The 24563-nt window shown below is 31.6% G+C and overlaps 1 protein-coding gene across 1 annotated transcript in view; it reads right to left on the reverse strand.

Moving 5' to 3' along the window:
• LOC106459219 (laminin subunit gamma-1-like) overlaps positions 1-24563 on the reverse strand; it is a 76526-nt gene that overhangs the window by 9149 nt on the left and 42814 nt on the right. The window contains exons 3-22 of the mRNA XM_013918824.2: positions 23413-23543; positions 22490-22668; positions 20661-20846; positions 18993-19110; positions 18065-18172; positions 15787-15923; positions 15207-15329; positions 13231-13533; positions 12377-12601; positions 11524-11709; positions 10160-10289; positions 9437-9549; positions 6571-6882; positions 6055-6192; positions 5492-5683; positions 4594-4903; positions 4248-4385; positions 3665-3842; positions 2538-2660; positions 1252-1366 (exon numbers count right to left, since the gene is read on the reverse strand). Of these exons, the coding sequence (XP_013774278.1) occupies positions 1252-1366; positions 2538-2660; positions 3665-3842; positions 4248-4385; positions 4594-4903; positions 5492-5683; positions 6055-6192; positions 6571-6882; positions 9437-9549; positions 10160-10289; positions 11524-11709; positions 12377-12601; positions 13231-13533; positions 15207-15329; positions 15787-15923; positions 18065-18172; positions 18993-19110; positions 20661-20846; positions 22490-22668; positions 23413-23543 (3445 nt within the window). The remainder of the gene's footprint in view (positions 1-1251; positions 1367-2537; positions 2661-3664; positions 3843-4247; positions 4386-4593; positions 4904-5491; positions 5684-6054; positions 6193-6570; positions 6883-9436; positions 9550-10159; positions 10290-11523; positions 11710-12376; positions 12602-13230; positions 13534-15206; positions 15330-15786; positions 15924-18064; positions 18173-18992; positions 19111-20660; positions 20847-22489; positions 22669-23412; positions 23544-24563) is intronic.

A 24563-nucleotide genomic window follows, 5' to 3' on the forward strand; every position in this document is an offset into this window, starting at 1 on the left:
TTTTTTTTTTTTTTTTTTTTTTATTTTCTATGCATACATTCAGTTTATCAAATTGTATAATATTTCCTTCAAAGAAATTGGTACTAATTTATACTTCACCCAAGGCCCACCAGTGCCTTAACTACCTTAACAGTACTGCAATTGTGGCAGTAAAAGTATGGTATGGATAGGAATAAACATGTCTGGAAGTGAAAATGACAATTTATATACCTTGTAAAATGGTACCATTAATGTCTCATACCTTAAGAACCACACTCTACATTCTTTTATGCTGTTATTTTTTAATTGACTGGCCCTGACTTTAGCCTAATGAATAAGAATTTTAACCTTTATCATGTTATTTTTATCTTTGAAACAGAAACAAATGGCTAAATGGAATGGCCTACATCTCATCAAACTCCAGTCACATCAGGAATGATAGAATGATTTTGAAATATGTCAGATCCTATCAACTCTCCAATTTTAAACGTGACAAATCTGATAGGCTGCCCGCCCATGCTGTTTGTGGTATTTGTACTTCATGGTAAAATGAAATTTCATGAACTGTAAGAATGCAATGCTCCCTCTAAAAGATCATCATATAAAAGTGTAACCTGAATGACCCAGCACTTACTGTTTGATCACAAGACAAATCCTCATATGTCTGATATGTATAGAAATTAATTGGTTAAATATAATTCTCAAGTAGCTCATGCCTCTATAACTTTTTTCTTTTGACAAGCTGAAGCCAAATATCCTGTGGGATCCTTGGAAAAATATTATTACACACATAACAATATTACACACTTAAGCCAAAATTAATCATTTTTGTTCTTTTTACTCATTTACTCGTTATAATTAACCATAACCATGAAAGCCTATAATTAATCTTGTCTGAAATAGACTGCAACCATATACACGTTTGTTATAGTAAAATATATTAAGAAAAATTTAGGAAATGCTTCATTTTCGTTCTTTGAATAACATGCTAGATTTGATGTTCAATTAGGTGTTTTAAAACTAATCATGGACATCCGCAAAAGGGAGCAAGGGGGGCCCCTTCCCCCCCCCCAATAGTTATAGCTTAGATATCATTTTGTCATCTTGCTTCCACCTCTATAATATATCCTGTGGATGCCCATGTCTGTAATCTTAACCACTACTACATATTGATGCTTCATTTCTGCTAATAAGAAAAACCTTCTTACTAAATTAAAGCTATAGTGGTTTGGAATTCCTGAGTACATTTCAAGAAAAAAATACAAGATTTACTTTTCAAAGTATCTAGAGTATTATTGGCTTCTTCCAATGTTCTATCACCAGATGCTACAGCTTCCTTAGCCTTGGCCAGTGCAGCATCTGTATCAGCTAGCATTTCGTCTCCAATCTGAAACAATCAAAGTCGATTTTACTTTTCAAATTCATTTATAACACTTAAATACATGGAATTTTTATATAAGAAAATATATAACATTTGTCTCAACCATATTCACAACTGAAAAAAATTCTAATATTAAAATTATTTGATTAAAATCTAAATAACTTGTAAATTTTCACCATTTACTTAGTCTGGTACTAAGACATTAATTTTTTGAAAAACATCTTTCGAATTACTTTATTCATTTTCATCAAGTTTATTATCATTCTTTCTATATCTGGAAAAGATATAACCACATGTGCAAATGTATATTTATCATATTTCTTACGATTTGTATGTCTCCTTTGAGATGTTTCAGTTACCTTCCTATTTTTTGTAACAGAATCTTTTATTTGAATCGGTGCTAGTTTAAAAAATTTTGAAAATTGATTTTTTTATTTCTCTTACCTTCTTAAATACTTTACTAAGTATTTATGAATTAACCAAGAAAAAGCTTGTTTTATACATGAAATTTAAAATAACCACTCTACATTTATACCCAATCAATGGAAAATATCATAGGACACAATGGATGAGTTACAAGTCTGGATAAGTAACATTAAGAATCTCTTTACTGACACCCTAAACAAAAGCAAGTTTAAAACACAAAAGGTTAAAATAATATCATTAAACCAATTTTTTAAAAACCTGTAACACCTTTTAATGCAAACTAGTTCCGTTCCTACTATTTTTTGTTTTAAACTTCATTTTGTCTAGAATGTCTGTAAACATGTTGTTTATCATAGAATACAATTTTACACCAACACAAACCTCCTACTGCATATAAATATTACAAGTTATAGATGTAAACAAGCTGTTGATATAATGAATCAACTCGTTTATGAAATGAAAGAATATAAGGTTTTATCTAATTTAAATCATGGAAAGGAAAAAAAAAAAGACTACTGAGAAACTTTACTGTCTCAAATATCCGAAACTTTTGTAATGTTCAGTGATGCCAAAAAATAGAGACCTTTAAATAATCAGTTATGAAAATTATTACTTCAACCTTTGTATTACAATGGCTTACTAAAGAGAATGTTTGGTATTGAAAGTTGACTAAATTCAAGTACATACTACTATCACATAACTATGCCCGAATATAAGATATGAGTATCAATAACAGATCTATAGTTTTTACTTGCTGTTGTCTCATTCCTTCAGCCAGGAGTTCTTCAGCTTCTGATTTTTGGTCCTCAATCTTATCCATTAGTTCCTGGTTATCCTCAATAAGTCCATCAGCATTTCCTCTAATCTTCCGTGCCTATAACACAAAACCAAATTAGCAAAAGCACTGTATGTTTACTTTATCATTTTGATCTTGTTTCAGTATCTTACTTCACTTTGACTTTAGGATGCAAATGTTTATAAAGTTTTAGATGAAAGTGTCATGCTATAGACGAAAGCTTCCTGCTGTATTATAAGTATTTATATGAGTAACAAGAAAATCTTAAGTTTGGGAAATAATTTAGAATTCTTTTATAACAATGCAGGATATACAAGTTCAATAATATTGTACTCAAATTTATTTTTCTGATTTCTCATAGATCTGATCTTTAGTAAATTTTTATTGAATGATAATCTTGCTAAAAGTAATTTACTTGGTTTGTGTATTAAACTATGAAAATAAAATAATAAGAAAGAGTTAAATATTTCATAACTAAGTGGAGATACATATTTGAAATTTTTCCTATACAGAAACCAAATTAAATATTGTATTATAATGCTTCCCAAGATCTAATATTTTGGTAATACATTGAATATATTTGTTGAAAATTTTTACTATTTATTACTGTCTATTTTGGCATATTGTTAGAGACATAATACAACCTATAATGTAAGAAATTCACTGTAATTAGTTTTTTAATAATCACTTGAGTTGTTGTCCTTATCTCAGTTTCATACAATCGATGGATATTATCATTCACTGCAACATGCATTAGTTCTCAGTTCTAAAGGTAATGATAATAATCACTGCCCACATTTTTGCTTTGGATTTTTAAGTTACTGCATCTCTATATTTTTGATATTTTTCTGTATTTCTAGTCATTTTCTAATTAACACATCATATACAATAAGGTTTATAATGACAATGTGTGAATGCATAAGATAAACAACTATTGGACTCATTAATATTTTTTTCTCAACACCCACAATTTGTTTTACTTCAAATTAATTACCTTGTTCTCATCTACACATTTGTTTTTAAACTATGGTGTATGGGTCTGATCTGCCTACAACTATATTTTTTATTATACACAAACATACCTCCTCAATGATATATTGAGCTTTATCTTTCATTCTTGGAACATCCACATCTGGAATGGTAACAGAACTAGCATCTGTATAGATATCCAGAGCATCATCATATGCTTTGTTGGATTCATCTTGTGCCTCTTGAGCAATGTCCTTTGTCTCCTGGAGAAGATCAGCAGTATCATCTAACCTAAAATTAATAAGGATTATATTCAACAAACAATACTGAGACTACATATAAACGTATTCTTTAACAGAAATTCATTACTTTTAGTGGCCTATCATTCCATACTTTATATTACACATTGTATAATTAAATACATAAATATGTAAAAATGGCTGTAGCAGAAGATTTAACACCTTAATGTTGTATATCAGACAAGTAACAGATAGCAGTAAGTAAATTACATAAATACATAAATAAGGAATTATCAAAACATTAAACAGATTGAATGATCACTCTACTAATAGCATGAATATTTAGAAAAGTTAGAAAAAAACAATTTTTGAGCTATATAGAGAATACTGAATATCAAATTATTGATAAAAATGTAAAATTATTCTAATTTTGAAAGAAAAGACAAAAATAACATACTGATTTCTCAATCTTCTGATTTCATCTCGAGTCTCATCCTGCATGTCAATCATACCTTTTGCCAACTGGTAAGCTTCTGTAGATGTATTTAAGGCTTCTTCAGCTAATCTTTCTATCACTACTGCCTCCTCTTGATGCCTATTTAGTTAAAAGCTAATATATAATATCAGTCTACCTCAAGTACAACTGTAAACATATAGTCAAAATGCTAATCAGATTCAACAACTTACTGATACATTCTATATGTTACTTCATGTCTGTTTGTAAGATATAAAATCAAACTGATTATCCTTTTAACTTACATCATCTGATGTAGTCGGACTATTGATCAAATCTACCTACTTACTCATCTGCTCTATGTCTTGCTTCACGTGCTATTTCAGACATACGATGGGACTGCTGACCAAACTTATCTGATCGTTCCTTAGCCTTTTCTAGAGCATCCAGTCCTTCAGTTTCCAGGTAACGTCGAGCATTTGCTAGTGCATCTTGAGCACGTTTAATGGCTTCCTCTGCTAGTGTAATGTTGCGTCTTCCCTGTTCACTAATACCTCCAGCATCATAAATTTTATCAGCAACCTTTCCAGCTATTTTCTGTACATCCTCAATTCTATTCTTCAGTTCATTCAACTGGCCAACCAGATTGCCATCTCCACCTACGCAAAGTAGATTTATTTCCAAAGTGCATACATAACATTGTCATATTGCTTAAAAGATAGTAAATGTTCACCACTACAATATATATATATATATATATATATATATATATTGTTAATGAATACATGCTCACACCTTACTTATGAAACTATTTGAATACAGATGGAATTCCTTTTGAACACTCGACTCACATTCTGAAGGTTACGGGTTGAAATCCCCATCCCACTGAATATACTCACCCTTTCAGCCATTGGGCATTATAATGTAACACTCAATTTCACTATTCAGTAATAAAAAGGTAGCCCAAGACCCATGAGTTGGAAGTGGGTGGTGATGACTAGCTGCCTTCCCTCTAGTCTTTCACTGCTAAATTAGGGACTGCTAGCACAGATAACCCTCATGTAGCTTTGCATGAAATTCAAAACAAACCCAACCAAATCCTTTTGAACAAAAACAGCATGTATTTAACTGAGAAATAATGAGTGAGAAAATAATAGAATTTGATACATCCAATTATTTTTCTTATTCAAAGAAACTACACTTCAAATATACTTGAACCAAATATTTCTGATTTCTTTGATCAATACCTGAAGCTCTTCTTGCATCATCTAACAAGTCATCAACCCGTTTTGCAACTTCTTCTAACTTTTTCTCAAAGTCCAAATCATTTATAACTTGAGGATTTTCTCTTATCTCATCCAACAATTTGGCTAATTCATCAAGCTTAGCTCGGTGTTCGTTTACTGCATCCTGGACCAAATTGTAGCAAGGAGGACAATCTATCAAATAAACAAGTTTCAGAGCTGTTAATCTGTTGTTTCAAAATATCTTATTTTAACAAATGTAAGTAAGATTATTTTGGTTTTGGCAAAAATAAGAGATAACTATGCTTCTGTTTTAAATATTTAAATATATATATGTTAAAAAGTAATAAGCAAAATGTAATGTTTGCTAAACCTACCAAAGTAAAGATGTCTTTTTATAAATGAATAGAATTTTAAAAATCATAGAGTGGGAAAACATTAACAAAGAGAGAGATGAAGCTGAGAAAGTAAAAACAAAAGGATAAAAAATGTGTGTTAATAATTGTAAATGCAAGTGGAAATAATTAATTTTATAAAACATCTGACAAAAATGAAAAATTTATTACCAATACACCCAGCATCTTTGTTGTATTTATTTTCTTTGCATCGATCACATTGGCGACCCTCAACATTAGGCCTACATTCACATTGTCCAGAGTCATCACAATGAGGCAAAGTAGATCCCACAGGATCACATTCACATGCTGAAATATATATACAAACATCCTTCTTGTAAAGTTTTTTTTATTGATTACTCAATAAATTATTCATGCATTATTCTATAACTGATATGTTATAAATGTTTATTTTCCCAGTTTTTACAATATTTAATCAATGGTTATCCAAAATATTATTTCTTTGTAACTTATTTGAGAATCCTGATACATTTAATAGTAAATACATATAATTAGATGTAATCTTAAAGAGAGAGAGAGTAAAAAACATATATCTGTGTGTGTATGTTTTAGGTTATCTCATCAGTTAATTTTGTCATTACAAGAAGTTATGTATTTTTCTTGAAGAACAGTTAAGGTTTGGGAAACATTTTATATGAATGATGATGTTAACTTATGAATACTTACCTCTACAACCTTCCAAAGAATAACCATAGTGATTAGGTAAGCACATATCACATCTCTTCCCATTAATTCCTGGCCTACAGAAACATTGCCCAGTTCTCACATTACACGTTCTATTGAATGCTCCAATTGGATCACAGTTACAGAGCTCACACCCATTCCCACTATCAAGATTCCAGTAGCCATCGTCACACTGGTCACACTGACGTCCGCTGACATGTGGTTGGCAATGACATCGACCACTTCCGAGGTCACATGTCAAAATCCCATTATCAACTGCTTCAGGTAGTGTCCCAGGTGGATAACAGTTGCAAGCTTTAATGAATATAAATAATAAAACACTTTTAGTTATTCATTTAATCCATTACAAAATAAAAACATTTATGTACAGGATAAGTCTCAGGGGTTAGAAAATGAAAACAGAATCTGGGTATCTTTCTAATTCCAATCATGAAGTACTAAAATAAACATTAGTATGTTACAAAACATTTAGAATACTGAAATAAAGAAGAACCTTGTAAAATGCGAAGATCACAGTACTATGGTTTATAATTAAAAGGATAAATCTCTTAGAAATTGACTTAAGTAGTTAATATTAACTGTTAACATTGCTTTTGCTAACTTTTCTAAATTTCAGGAAGACTTTTAGGCTTAATTCCATCAGGTATGTACAAGTCTACACATATGATAGAATGTTTATATAGACCTTTCTTTATAAGGCACAATATAACTCTCAGACCTCTTCTTCTTTCTTTAAAAAGCATTACAACTTTCTGGCTTATAGTAAATAGTCCATACATCAAATGCACGCTTGTATATTAACAGGTTAGAAATCTCCTGCTAACTTGTTTCAATAAAGATATAGTTGTTCATTCACATATTTGAAGGCTTTTGCTTGCCTTTCTCTACCAGACAATAGTTCTTTACTAACATGTACTAGAAATATGAGTGAAATATTACACACCAATGAAACTGATAATAATTTATCAGTTCAATGTTTTAGACTCACCTATGTTTCCCGTAAGAAGAGTGTATAGTATGTTCTAACCCACCAAGTCTGGTATTAAGTATCATGTCCAATTAGCATCAGCTTACAAAAACTAGATTTATTTTAATATTCTACTATACACTCTTCATATTTGAAGCCTGTAATTAATTGGTAAACTCATGTAAAACTGCTCTTAAAGAATAATTTCATTTTTATCTTTTAAATGAATGAAAAGAATTCCAAATTTGTTAGATTTGTCATGGATTAAATCAGTATTTTCTAAATACTTGTACCTACAAAATATAGAAAACAGTGTTTAGTGCTATACTAGTGTTTTTTTTTTTTTATTGTTATTCACAATTAAATTCATCTTGCATTTTACTTAATTTCTTTATACAAAATATTTTAATTTAAGAAAAATAAACATCTCTGTTTCTGAAAATGCTCTTTTGAATAAAATAGCATTAAATACAAGGGACCTTTTGGTCCATCTAGGAAGTCCAATTATCTAAATTAAACTAAATGCTAAAAAATTCAAAACCAACCCTTATCATTCAAATATTTATCAAGCTTTTACTTAAACTCCCTTAAATTAACTGCACACATCAAATACAGAAGGCTAACCACCCTTTTAGAAAAATAAAGCTGTCTAAGCAGAAGATCAATGACTCCTACCCTGCCAAAATTTATATTTTTGTCCCTAGTCTTACCATTCTCACCATTAAACAAAAAATGATGAAGCATCAATACTATCAATTCCTTTAACGATCTTAAATATTTCAATCAGATCCTCTCTAATTCTTTTTTTTTTTCCAAGAAAAAACAATATCAGAGATCTTAACCTGTCCTCGTATAACAACCTTTCCATCCCAGGTATCATCCTAGTAACCTTCCTCTGAACCCTTTCAACCAATTCACTGTCCTTTCTAAAGTAAGGAGCCCAAAACTGAACACACCACTCAAAATGCAGCCTAACCAATGACCTATAAAATGACATTATAACCTGTTTAAACTTGTATTGAATATTTCTGTGTTTTCAACCTAAAATCTTGTTTGCTCTGCCACTAGCAAGAGCACATTGCTTGGATGGCTTAAGAGCTGATGAACCAGAATACTGTGATCTTTTTTCTTCTATCATACTGTTAAGGTTATTCCCATTCAAATTTATACCCATAATTCAAATTGTGATATCACACATACATTACCTTGCATGTATTATAATTAAAAGTCATCTATCATTTATTCACCCAACTCACTAAATAATCCAAATCCTTTTGTAAAGCAGTTGCATCCTCCTCACAGCTAACAACACCCAAAAGTTTAACGTCTTCAGGAAATTTAAATAATCTATTGACAATTCCTTCACCTATGTCATTGATGTAAATCAAAACGAGCAATGATCCTAAAACTAAACTCCATTTATAATGATCATCTACTTTCTTCCATCTAGCCAGTTTTCTATCCAATGAGCTAACCTATCCCCTATACCTACAGATATAATTTTTTCAACAATTCTTTTATGTGGCACCTTGTAAAATGCTGGCTAAAAATACAGATACACCAAATCCACACCCGTACCCTTACATATGTAAACCTCTTCAAAGAATTAGTAAGGTGAGCTTTTTCCTATTGAAAACATGTTGATTATCCAACAAAATTTAAACTTTGTTAAATGACTGCATTGTACTTTCACTAGATAAACTCTAACGTACAAACATCGAGTTACAAGTTGGTATACAAAGCCTAGCAGTAAGAAAGTGGTTAGTTATATCAATACATTTTTCAGTTCCATTATGATAGCTTTGCATAATAGTTCTAGACAATCTATCTTATTCACTTCTTTTTCATTTATTTAAAATTGTCACAGAAAAATTTGCTTACCTTTGCAGTCCCCTTTAGGCATTGCCAGGGCATCACCATAGTAACCAGGAAGACAAGTGTCACACTGGGACCCTCCTGTGTTGTATATACACTTTAAACACTCACCAGTTTTCCTAATAATAAAGGAATCGACGTTGGAGTTTATAAACACAATTCACGAGAGCAAAATGGACTATTTTGTATTTTTAAAGGTGTTATTACCACATATTATCATGTGTCTAGTAAATATATTTGTAAGAGTAAAGGGCAAGTAAAAAAATATTAATTTTTGTCCTAGATTCAATGAATATCTTGCTCTTATCAGTACACAGCACTGTGATTTATGTTCATCGATATACAGATTATATAGTTTTTGAACTCAATTAATCTTAAATGAAAAATATATATATATATATATAAACAAACATTGTTCAAACTCTGTAAATGTGACATCACACCAGATATGGCATGTGTTCTTTTAGCCTGGTCTAATATATTCCACTCCAGAAAAAGAGTAAAACTCTTCTTGAAAATCTATTTACACAGAGCATTACATAAAAAAGTTATTCTGTTAATCCACTAAAGTATTTTACTTTCAGTTTCATATAAAAAAGGCAGATTACTTATCAAAATATTATTGGAGAATCTCTAACAAAAATATGTTGTTCAACTACACTTTATGATAAAACTCTCTTGTATCTAATCAACTTGGGCAACTTTTGTTTGTTACCAAAGTTAACTTACATATTACAGTTCCCTACAGCATTCAAATCTATATTTCCATTACATTCACAGCTCTTACAGGGTTTGGAAATGCCATAATGTCCATTTGGATCACCAAAGTAGCCATCAACACAAAGATCACACCTGTGCCCTGAAAATTAAGAGGTTGTCATAAAAAATTTTCATGCATCTGTTTACTTATAAGTAGAAAATGTATGAACAACTTCTTGAACACTAAACTAAGTACCACATTTAATTACTCTGTTACACTATTATTGACTGAATTTAACATATGTAGTATCTGGTGGTACCCAAAGGCTATTTTAGAAATGTTTAGCTATTTTAAGTATTATCTAAACTATTATTTGATAGAAGTCTGTTTTGTGCCAGCTTATAACTGGCAAACTGATGGACAGACTGTCACCAAACCTGGCATATACCCTTAGGACACCAGGGAAAAATACAACATTTGAATTTAACCCACCCTATGTCTTCCCCGTGTGAACATGTATTTCAGTTAGTATATTTAATTGTAACATTAGTTAAAACATTATCATTACTCTTAGAATAGACAACTAGAACCTTTAACTCCTCACGTAAATAAACCACTATCAAATGTTATAAGAAAGGAGTAAATTGTTTTAACTGTTAAAGAAAAATCTGCTAGATGACTAAATACCAAAAAAAGAAAAGATTATTAACCTTGACATACATCAGTCTTTTTAAAGCTTAATGTTTGTTCATGGCTGGTAAGAATCTATAAAGCATACAAGCTTTTTTTGTTTTCAGCGACAGGCTTTACTAATACAAAAAGGCCCTAAGGTTCAGTTCCTGTTCTCACTTACATATACATAATTCTCCTGAGAAGCTAACAAACTCAGTAATGAAAACAAACTCAAACAACTGTGAATCCTCCTGGAACAACTTAAGTTTAATTAATTAAGTTAATTAATTAATCAACTGAAATTTCTAAATAATTTCATAGCACAGGCTAAAACATCTAACAAAAATGCATAGCTGTTAAGACAAATTTTATAAAAAACCAAGTAAACAGTTTTCACAAACTTGGTAAACAGAAAACATTATCTTTTAAATAATTCTGTAATAAATTCTGTAATTTAGAATTATATTAACTAGTTTACATAATATTCATAAGAATAATGTGTTAACCAAAACTGATGTAGGTGGTGTCTGGTATTTTGAAACACCTAACTCAGATAATGTCTAGGTACAAGTACACTACAATAAAGTTTCTCTGGAGTACAGCGTTAGATAACTTTACTATTTTTATATAATTTAAAAACATGCCTTGCTGTAAATGGATGAATCACATATCTTTATAAACTGAATTATTAAAGCAACATGTGTATTATTCCAGTACTAACCAGCATATCCCGTTGGACACTGCAAACATGCCACTTGCTCATTAGGTAGGATCACACAGGCTCCATTGTTTGGACAAGGACATGGTTGGCAATCGTCAAGGGAACCATGTAGAGCATTTCCATAATAACCACTAGCACAGTGTTCACAGTTGTCACCTGCAGTATTGTGTTCACAAATGCAGCGTCCTACAAAAGATGAATTACTTGTTTGAACCGATATCTGAACATAAACACAAAATAAGACCCACTTTCATTAAAAAAAGATAATAATAAACTGAAATGAAGTTTTATTTAGAATATTGGTCGACGAGACTGCTTTTTTTTTGTTTCCCATTGAACTACTTGAAACCATAATACTGACTGACAGAAAAAGTACACTATACATTTCCCAGCCTTAAATAATATAAATCTGTTTTCATATAACTAAGTTTCATTTTGTAATAAATCAAAATACTCTCTACCTTTCCACTGAGGGCGAATTAATATATTACTTTGAAAATGTTTGTTTGCAAAGGATATGTTAAAGTGCTCTACTGTTTGTTACTTAAAATATTTTGTACAATAAAGGAGAACTTTTCAAGTAAAGGTAATAAACTCTTATTTCTATTTTGAGTTTTGAAAAAGTGATTAATGATTTTTTTTAGCAAATGTTAACTGCTGAATTTCTACAAAATTGAACTTTTCATGACAACTGTATTATAGTCAATAAATAATGAGCATACTTTTTTAGAAGTATGGACTGTTTTCTGTAAAGGATTGGAATTTTTCAACCCTGTGAAGCAAGAGTTAATTTTTTAAGGATAAACTGTTTCTTGCTCAAATTCTGAAAAAAAAAATCCAAATGTTGATTTACCCGATTCAGAATCACAATATTCAGCATGATTGTTACAGTTACATGGAACACAACGTGCAAACTCTCCACCACCAGGTGGATCATGTCGGAATCCTGGTCCACAGGACTCACAAAACTGGCCAACATAGCCTTCGGGGCAAGTACACATCTCTATCCAAGTAGCCTCAAATCCAATTGGAGAACGATAAGCTGAGTCAAGCTGAATATTATCCAGAAATCCAGTTCCTGGAGAAACAGCCCAAAGTAGTTTATATTTAATAAAAGTCATTGTTTTGTAAACCAGCAAACATTGTCTCCTGTTGTGTGATTATTTTGTTAATTATTATTTTTTAATCCAAAATAATACTTTTATTTGCCTCTTTATAAAACCATTGTAAACTTAAAATTAGAGTAACTTTATACAATTCATTCAATAATTTTCTCTTAACAATAATTTTAACTCCTGCTTTAACAAAAAAGCTGTAAAAACTTTATTAAGAAAATTTTGCAACTGGCTAGTAATTCATTAGCAGTAAAAAATAAGTAAAATCTTTTACTAGATACTAGAACTAGAAAAGAGATGGTTTAATATGTTGTTGAAAACAAATCATTTTCTACTCACAAATTAATATTTTTATAGGGTATCAGCATGCTACTACATATACATTCAAACAGAGGTAATCATATTTAAGATAATAAAAGAAATAATGCTGGTTTAACCTAACATGTATATACCTTTTACTATGGATATTACAGACGATTTTTAATCCACTAAAATCTAATGTAGAAAGTTTAAGTATGTAACTTTGTCATTAGATATAGTAGTTAACTCAAAATACCCTCTATAAATGAATGCATATATATATATATATTACCTTGTACAGAGTATGACCCTTTGATCTTCACATTTGTTAGATTTGACAGAACACTAATAAAGTCATGTGCATTCAGCCGAGGGTTCCAGCCATAAATGGAATGTTCATGAAGCCGAAATTTGTAGTCCTGGTTCTTAACAGCTGGTAATGGATTTCCTTGACCAAAAATTGGTTGTGATATTGTAAGTCCTGACCCTTCTATGATAATATCTTCTACTGTTGCTCGAGGCGTGCCATCACCAATTCTCAGAGTGAAACTAAGAAACTGATTATATGAGCTTCTCTGGTCACCCAAAAATCGATCTGACACCAAACAAGAAATAATTTTTTGTAATTATACTTGTATCTGAAAATCCTATAATTTACATGAGATAAAATCAGAAATGTTTCAACTTTCTAACTACGTAAGTAATAAAGGCAGTGAAACAAAATCAAGCAAATTCTATAAAATAATTAAAAGCTCCTCAATTCTTTTCAAGTAAATGTCTTAGGTTTCAACCTATCATTTATATATACATTAACCTGCAATTTTATCAGATAGTTAATTCATGCAGTCCTGTTTAAATAATTAATTTCAAAAACTGCACCATTTTTGAAATAATTTGACCACTTAATGACTACATAAATTTATAGTGATTCTACTAATTGGCAAACGATAAAAAATTATAGTTAAGCACCTCAAGTGTTGTATTTAATATATTATCTACAACTTGTTGCTTTAAGTTTGACAATTCAATTTAAACATATTTTATTATTTAAAATATAAAGCTTCATACTACCTGAAAACTTATTTAACACAGTTCACTTGCTTTCGATTTAATAATCTCACCAAGGTCTCACAATTTGGCTACTTGGAATGGCAAATTCTAAGGAGGATTTATTATTATGAAACTGTAAATTCTCTGAAGATACATTTTTGTTGTGAATACAACACAACTCGCAGTTTAATTAAACACAAAGACAATAACGATAACGTACTGAGCTTATTTTGTAATAAACACCCCCCCCCCATTCAATATTAGGGTCAAAACACCAATTAAACTTTGTCAATAACAGCAAAACTATCACTTCAGTAACTGTAACACCACAACATGTTACACAGGTACAAATGAAGCAGTCTCCAAATGACATCCAGTGCATGCATAACAAGCATACACTAACAGTTTGCTCACATGCAGGGTATGAAAGTTGGCAGTGGATTCAGTGCAAGTAGGACACCTGTACTAGGCAGCTAGATGTCTACAACTAGGCTTCTACAAACTTATATTGTAGTACCTGAGACAAGGCAAGTGCAGCTGAGCACTCAAGACTTTTTTAAGACTATAATAAATAAACAAACATAACAAGCAGTGGCTATTTTGTTTATACAATTATTATATGTGTTTTTATTTATATATATATTTAAGTAGGGGGAAATTTATGCCAATTCTGTTTACTCGAAATTTTATATAGGTACATTCTTTTTTTATAAATTTAAGCTAGGTGGGTCCCCCATTGTCCACATTTTTCCCCAAGGTAAAAGCCACAAATGAGTATTGTTTTTGTTGTTCTTTTTTTAGTGTGAAACTACACAATAAGTTGTCTGCATTCTGTTCATGGAGAGAAATTAAACCCCTAATTTTTGCATTGCAAGTCCATAAATTTACCACCGACTTACTGGGGAATGCCACTAAGAACACTTGATACTAATACATATAAAACCAAAACATGGACAAGCTTCTTTACAATTTTAACATGAGGATACATCATTTCATGAAAGATTTACATTAATAGCAAAAGTTATAAAAAAACTAAGAGTACAACTCATTAATGATTTTGGCTTTAGGGACACCTCATTAACAGGTGAAATATAAATATGTACCCCCCTCAACATGCAATTGTGTGGGTGAATTATTCATGGCATTAAACAAGATTGTACTTAGTTAATTATCAATGAAACATTTGTAATGCTTTATTTTATAGATTCAGTTTCTTACCAGGAGCAACAAAGTAGACTGGATCTCTTCCTGGTGAATCCACACCAATGTTCTGGATTATAGGATTGAATTGAAAAGATATCTCTCTGCCCGACTTAAGTTGAGCTTTCCAATTTTCATTCCCTATCAGAAAAATGTCAACAGAGATAAAAATTTCAAAATTATTTCCAAAAGGATGTTTAGATGTCATAATAAACATTACAAGGAATTTCCAAAAAAACAAATATCAAGTGGTTAAAGTGTATTTGGTTCTATAGCTTTTATTTGCTTATCTTATGAATATAATTGATTTTCACTCAATAGAAATTAAGGTTGGCTTATTGATGCAAGTCTTACTTGTAACTCCTCCAAACAAACCCAACAAGAGTAAAATGTTGCATCATAATTCATAATAACTAATGAACAGGCTCCGACAGAAACTTATTGTATGCACACACACACAAAAGCAAACTGTACTTCTTCTCCTGTACGGCCATAATTCATTAAATATATATATATAAAAGTTTTTTTATTATCATTTGCACAGTTGAAGCTAGAAGCTGTGACAATGAGAAGCATCATTAAAAATATGTGTCCTTGCCTCTGGTAAAAGTGCTTTCAATAGCAACTTTAGAATAACCAGGGGCACTTCTACACACTGAAGAGTGACCATAGCAGAAGCAAGGAAGGCACCCAAATTCATTCTCTTCTTGTAAGCTGAAAAATCCAGGTTTACACCTACGTGGAAGAAAGATAAAAGAAGGAGTTATCCTTGTTTTAATAGTAAAACATTTAGTATTTTTAAATGATTTTATAAAAAAATAAAATTATAGTAATATTATTTTGTTGAAAGAAGTAATCAATAATACAAGAAACTTTGTACCCACACTCACTCTGAATGCTTTATACCAATCTCATTTCTTATAAACAGGAGTAAATTGGGCAGCTGAAACACTGGGAAAATTTCATGTGGATATTTGGTCCATCAAAAATAAAAAAAGTTGTTTTTTTTCTCGCATTATTTAAATAGGGCTTAATCTGGTGCCTATATTCTCATTAATATCTCATAGCAGGATATAGATGTAGCATGAATGAGTACTAAATGGGTAATTACACTATTGTTTATAAATTGTTTTTGTGTGAATTAGCTTCAGGTTATCAAAATTGGATTGTAAATCAAAAACTTTGCTCTATGTATTAGGTCGTCAAGAAATTAATGTCACATTTTGGAACACTTTCATTAACCACTCCCCAAAAAACGTACATCATGTATAATAGTTAAACGACTCACCTAAACATCATGTTAGTGTAAAGTTTAGTATACTCTAATTCCTAATACTGATGGCACGTGACGAGATACACACACACACACACAAAATCGGCATGTAATGCTGTTTGAATACAAGAAGGGAAACAACACCTCTGTAGCCACAAAGAATATCAAAGAAGTTTATGGAAATGTTTTGAATGTTCATAAGTGTCAACAATGGTTCAGAAAATTTCGTTCCGGTGACTTTAGCCTTAAAAACTGTGATGGCAGGGGCCGACATGTTGGAATCTATATTGATGCTCTGAAGATGCTTGTTGAGTCTAACGCAAGGCAACACACTCATGAAATGGACCTGAAATTGCATGTCTCTCATGAAACAATATGTAAACATCTAAGTAATATGGGAAAACTCCATAAAGAAGGTGTTTGAGTGTCTCATGAACTCTCTGATGATCATTGTTTCCAACGTGTGAATGTTGCTTCGTCTCTTCTGGTGCATAATGCTCATGAACCATTTTTGGACAAAATTGTCACACGTGATAGAAAATGGACTCTCTATGCAAATATTAAATGGCAAAAACAATGGCTCAGTCCTAGACAAAAACCACTTTCGACTCAAAAACCTGGACTCCATCTGCAGAAAGTGATGCTTTGCATTTGGTGGGACATCAAAGGAGTAATTCATTTCGAACTCCTTAATCCACAGTGAACTGTCAATGCAGAGATCTATAGTCAGCAACTGGAACATTTAAATCAAGCCTTTCATCAGAAGCACCCTTCACTCGTCAATCAGAAAGGTGTTCTTCTTCTCTGAGACATTGCACATCCACATGTGGTATTTTTGACGCAACACCAAATTATGGAGTTGTGTTGGGAATTATTCTACAGATATGGCACCATCAGATTACCATCTTTTTCATTTGCTGCAACACCATCTTAATGGGAAAATGTATGCAAATGTGGAAAGTGTTAAATAGGACATTGACATGTTTTTTGCTTCAAAGCCAAGTGATTTCTTTAATTAGGGCATTAATAACCTGATGTTAGATGGAAAAGCATCATCAATAAGAATCGAGACTATTTCATTAAATAAATGTTTTGTTTTGATATACAAGTTGTTTGGGTTTTTCATCTAAACAAAAGCGACATTAAATTCTTGACGACCTAATATTCATATTTCATTTATGAAATGTATGAATATAATTAGTACATATTATAAGCTGTGCAGCATTAATTACAGCACACACACACACACCCACACACAGTTTTCAAGAATCCCTCTCTCCTGACCTCACTGGAGGAACAGAATATTTAAAATACTTTTTTAATCCCCAATCCACTCCTGTTTACAACAGTAACAGTATTTATACAAACATGCTCATAATGATATAGAGTACAAAGTTACAAGTGATTTTACTCTAAGTTTTAAGAGAAATATGTTGCACAGAATATAACAAATACTTTATTGCACATATTCACACGTAAAACAGGCAAATTAGAGTTTATTGTAGATCAATTATGAATACTTTGAAATTATGAAATAGCATATGAAATCACAGATATTACACACAAAATTCTTTCAGAAGAAACTTGAAGAGCAAAAATTCACCTATCACAACGTTGTCCTTCCACATTATCCTTGCACCTACATGTTCCTGTCACAGCATCACAGCTTGGCTTGCTGTTTACACTTCCTGCTACATTACAACCACAAGGCCTGCAAATTGTAGTATTTGAGAGAGGAGTTAGAAATTCCACTTGGGCAGTATAAAAGAACTACAATCTCACAATGTTTTTGTTTTATGAAATATAATTTAAATTTTTGTTTGTAAAAAAAGGGATAATCTTTTCATTTAATGTATCAATAAATCCAACAACATTTTGAATTAGAATTATCAAAAATCTTAAGTACTTTCAACTTTAAAACCTTAACATGAAAAATATAAAGTGTAAATTTTTATTATTTTTTTTTATTTTGAACTGCAGTTTTAACATACGTTTTCTTTAAACTTGAAAAATATATTAATATAATTTATCCTTTAAATAAATATAACTTAGTCTTATTTTGAACTAAACTTTTACATAAGAAAACACTTACTCTCACCAAATCTATTTCTGGCAAGCAAAATGATTACGTTTGATTATAGATAAAATAGTTATAATATTTAAACTCTTATATTCAAAGGAATCAGGAGTACTATAAATCAGTCTGTCATCCGAAATATTATAAATCAAGAATAACTATTTTTCCCTCTTATTATTGTCACCAACTGAAATTTTGCCACCACAGTTTGCTTTAACTCTTATACGCAAGTGTTGTAGTTTAAATTGTTCAAACTTATTTTTAGCAAGTTAACCATTCAGCTTTGATGGTAGAACACTTGCTTGAGTTTGACTATGACCAAGAGAAATATAAAAAGTATCTTTTACATTTCCAAATGGAATATATATAGCATTGTTTTTCTAGCATATTGAAAAATACTATCCAAGATTCTTTTCATATAGCTTAGAGCATCGTTATCAGTTAAGATCCATACCTGCATCCTTGTGAAGTAAAGTCATAATAATTAGATGAACAACGATCACACCTTTCCCCATCAACCCCAGGTTTACATTGACACTGACCCTGCCGGTTGCATTGCAGACCTCGAGAACCTACAAAAATATAAATCTTTAAATTACAAGTATACTCAGAAGTTTATAATGTCTATATAGAAACATTTAATCAAAATGAGAAATTACAGATGTATTCTGCTATAATAACAATATAAATGGGGAAAAACTGGCTTTTTGGAAAACTAGTTCCACCTCTGTCTTTTTCTATTACTTTATATTAATTGTCTAGTCTAAGGATGTCATAATATAAATAAATGAAATCATGATGTGCAATGGAAGTTAGAGTGTTGTTTATTTTGTTTTTCTCTCATTAGCCTTTGTCTAGATGCTTATTCCTATTTTATATTAAATGTATTCATTTCACATTCATCTAAGTTAATATAAATATTAAGCAAAACTCAGCAAAGTCTCTATGATTTTAGTTTAATAATTTTATTGAATATAAAATGCAATACCAATATTTAATGAATGATATGAAATCATTAAGTATTAAGTTCACTCTTCCAAATTTAATTTAAATCTTTATTTTATAATGAGTTTTAACACTTAAATGTTAAGGTATACATTCCACAAATTTGTGTATGTGCACTACAGAAAAGCTGGAACTGTATCTTATTATAACATACAACCTAGCTTCTCTGAAATTAAGTTACTACTCCTCTCATGTTAAAGATGTATGCTTTTTAACGGGATTTTTTCTTCATTATCAAAATATTTTAATATGCCAATCGAGAGAGAGTATCATTTTATTATTAACATAACAAACCTTTGCCTTGCTTTGCATGTTCAAGTTTCATTTTTTCTACATTGTAACTGAGAGATTAACTATTAACCATTAACTGTTTTTTGTTGGGTTTTTGTTTCATACAAACGTGAAAATATATCAACTTATAACAATTTACCGATGAAAATAAATAAATAATACTTTCAGCAAGATGAAAGAAAATTTCAGTTATATTAAGAAGTATTGCATTTATGCATTAATGGAACTGGAATTTTAAACTTGAACAGCACCTTATGTGCAAATGAGCTACACAGCCAAATCGGAGATCTCTAGGGGTCCAGATATAACAGTCCCTAACTTTGATCTACTGACCATAGGGAGAGCACCCAACCACCACCATCGGCTGTCACAAGGACTTTGCCCGGCTCTTTGAACTGAACAACAGGATTGATTATCATTTTTAAAAAGGACCCACAGAGCATGTTCAGTGGCATCACGTCTTGAGTCTTGGATCCTTCGATCCTCAATCTGATATGATAACCACTAAGACACTCCCAGCAGCACTAAAAAAAATCTATATTGTGGGTTTATAAGTTTGTTTTTATTAGTACTGTGCCTCTTTCATCTCTCGGTATTTTAAATAGCCGAAAACAGTTCAAGTTATTAAGAAGAATTATCGAAAATAAGAATGTATGTTTGTTAGCAATAAATGAGTTTTGTTATAATTATGTGAACACTGAAAAATGTTTTAAAGAAAAACATAAGAAAAGAGAAAGGTTTTTACTACCATGAATGTTACAAAGAAAAATGTCTAGAACAGTAAATATAACGTATACAGCGTTTTGTTAACTCTGCAGTGATGTACCTGTTGGGTCGCAATTACATGGGACACATCTTCCATCCTCTCTCTCGTAAAAGTTTTCTTTACATCGTTCACAGTGTGGGCCAGCAGTGTGATCCCTACATTCTGTACAATGTCCACCATGTCCGGTGCGTTCGTACAGCTGTCTGTCGAAGTAGCACTTTTCGGATCTGCCATTGCAGTTACATGCTAGAAAACAAAAACAAGAACTTGAGTCATAAACATTAATTTTTTTTAATCACCTTACACGACATAAATCATGACAGCTTGGATAATAAGTCAACATACATTTAATAATGCCAAATTCTTTGTCAATTAAATCTAGAGATTAGAAATATAGAACACTGACTATTTTCGAAAAAAAATGCCAAAACACATTTTCCAGGATATCTATTGTATAACTGAATCTGAAGGAATTTGTAAACTAAGTTTACATCATAATACGTGCAATTTTTGTGAAATATATGGGGAGCAAATGCTCCATCTTTCCTTTTACGGGCGCCCATGCCTGGATACCAAAAAAGACACACGTTCTTTTAAACTCACTAAATCCCCGAAAAGAATGGCTCCACATTCCTGTAATGATCCTCAGAAGTTCCGTGATCCCACTTGGAGACTCTTGGTGGTAGTGACATCTCTTCGCTGAGGATAATATACTGGTTCGTGAGTACTGCAATATGTTGTTAACAATGTGTGTTATACACTGCAGAAGATCAGCTATATTCGGTGAGTGGTGGAATTCATTTATTTTACTTAGATTCCTATGTGGTTACTTACTGTTGTACGTACTGTATAACAGACAATGGTTTCTGCTCTTACTCCGACAGAACAAAAAGTCCATTCCTTTAACCGGTGAAGGGTTGAAATGATATCACAGTAGTATGTTCATCAGTTAAGAGTGAAATATGCGTTAAGGCCTACTTAATATATCATCTTAGAATAAACTACATGCATTATAAGACCTATAAATAGGTATAATTTAAAAATAAACTGTATGCGCTATAAAGTTTTTTAAATATATCATTTTAAAATAAACCAGATGCATCTATGATCGCTATCATTTTTGAATAATTTATATATGCTATAAGGCCTATAAAGATATTTTAAAATAGACTATATGCACTCTCTAGCATTTAGATTATAACAAGATTGCTTACCGTATTGGGATTGGTACAAATAATATTGGGTTACATGTTGTTGTTTTTACCTTTCTTTTATATAATACAAATTAGGACTATTTCTGTTTGACTTAAAACAGCTCTGTGGGCATGCGAATCTGAGTTATGATACTCCTCAGTATACAGCTCCATTATCAATCCAGTTCAACATAAAGGTCAATGTACTTTTCACGTCAGTTTCTCAGCTTCCTTATGATATTGACTGTAAGCTGTACTCTTAAGTCTGTTATCAGAATCTCTCTCTAGAAGTCGGATTGAGATACTTTTGGAATGTATGCAGCACAATATTAACAATAGAGCTGTGAAACCACTTTTATTTTTGTTATACATTAGTTTGTGTCAGATAGTTCCAAATCATGATATCGAGTATAAATAATACCTGTGTCTTGAAGTACCTGTAATTCCATACGAGTAAACTAAACACCTGTAAATTGAAATTCTCCAGCAAAATTAACAAACCACGCAACAAACAGATTTTATCGTCAATATAAATAAATGTAATATTTGATGGAACTTGAAATTAATTCGTTTGTAACTTCTAAATTAATGGAACAATGTTGGAGCTATACATACATTAACCACTTTTTTTTTATGGAATAGCAAATTAACTGACGAAACAGCAGCAGATTACATTACATTTCTATATACACTTACGTTGGCATTCGTTGGCATTGGCTGCAGTGGCTCTAGCCCAGGGCAGGTCGTTATAAAAAGGTAGACACTCATTACAATCAGGTCCGGTAGTATTGTGCTCACACTGGCACGCTAGAATTTGTTTTCCGTGACTCTCACCAGTGACGAAACACACGCTGGCATGCCCGTTACACTTACACCTAAAGTGATAGAAACATTAGTTCTGAGTGATCATTCAAACTAGTTAAAACAAGATGAATCATGACTCGGTAAACCTACGGACATAAATCGTATTGACAATATCAGTTAACTGTAAACTCACGATTTTTTTTTTCTTATGTAGATAAGTATCACAGTTGAAGAAGAAGAAAACGTTTGAAAGATGTAAGCATAAATAAATTAATTAATACAGATGCTACAGAGAAAAAAACAAAGTGGTCAAAATCTATCAACTGAAGCAAAGAGTAACGTATATATCTAATATGTTTGTTCGTTTGTAGTTAAGCACAAAGTTATACAAAGGGCCATCTATGCTCTGCCCACACCATGGGTATCGAAACCCAGTTTCTAGCGTTGTAAATCAGCAAATATACCGCTGTGCCACTGGGGGGGGGGGGGATCAAATATGAAAACGTACTTAAAGGTTTAAACTTGAGAACCTACATCTGGTATTTGTGTCATATTCACGTTCATAAATTACTTCCTCCAATACACACAGAAACAAACATTCCAGTAAGGATCATTAACCACTTCCATTTCTCATTACCACACTAAACAGTACGTAGCAGCGTAACAAAAACCCTCCAAATAATGTAAGTGGTTTTTCATGTACTTTTAATATAACGTTACATCTACATGTTTTAACGTAACGTATGCAACTGACAACAGTGACCGTTGTCATACAAACAAAAATGTTACACTGTTCACAGATAATATTTACTAACCTTCCTCCTACTGCAAAATCTGTAATGGCGTAGTAGTATGACTTCAGAACTTTAGGGTCGCCAAATATCTCGTCGCCAAATGTATTCATCCGATTCAAAGAAATCCGTATGTCTGTGGCTGTCACCCATTCCTGACATACAAGATACATTAATACTTTTAAAGTAGCTTTGTTTTTATAACTTTAAAGAATCAGCTGGAATGATTTCAGTAAATTCTAAGTTATTGCTGTTCATTCTAAAAAAAAACTATTGCTGGATATTTTCTGTTGCTACTTTCGTTACTGGAGAACACTGTCCTGCTGATTTGTCAAAGAAAAACACAAAAAAAAATCCTAAAAAGAAAAAAAACGATTGATTAAAAAAGTGAGATTTTTTATTACCAAGTGAATGAGTATTACCCATTTAATAACCATGTTAATATTCTTATTGTACTGATTAGTACTAAAGCAAGCCTAGAAATAAGTTCTCATCTACATATAATGTTTGACTCGAAACACGAGTTTACAGTTGATTTTTGTAGCTTAATTTCCCTGGTGATGGTTTGTGGAAACGTTAAAATTTGGTTTGGTTTGTTTGGAATTTCGCGCAAAGCTACACGAGGTCTATCTGCGCTAACCGTCCCTAATTTAGCAATGGTAGGCAAGAAGGGAAGGCAGCTAGTCAACACCATCCACCGCCAACTCTTGGGCTACTCTTTTATCAACAAATAATGAGATTGACCGTCACATTATAACACTCCGCGGCTGAAAGAACGAGCATGTTCGGTGACGGGGATTCGAACCCGCGACCCTCAGATTGCGAGAAACGTTTTAAAAAATATTTGGTACGTGAAATACTGAATTATATCGTAGCATATATTTGAAGTACTTCATCAACTGTAAATGCTGCAATGACAAACGAACTTGTACGAATATCTAGATCAGTACATCCTTGGTTCGGTCAACTTAAAATAAACATGGTTATCGGCTGTCGCTTGTAGAAATATGCATTAAAACCTTTAGTTTTTAAGTAACTGACCATGTGTGTCAAACAAACCCACTTTATTACTACGTCCATTCTACGATTTTAAAGCTATCTCTGTAAAAAAATCAAATAAAGTGTTTGTTTGTTTTGTTTTTGGAATTTCGCGCAAAGCTACACGAGGGCTATCT

Source organism: Limulus polyphemus, unplaced genomic scaffold (assembly GCF_000517525.1).
Source record: "Limulus polyphemus unplaced genomic scaffold, Limulus_polyphemus-2.1.2 Scaffold577, whole genome shotgun sequence".
In the NCBI taxonomy this organism is placed as follows: Eukaryota; Metazoa; Arthropoda; class Merostomata; order Xiphosura; family Limulidae; genus Limulus; species Limulus polyphemus.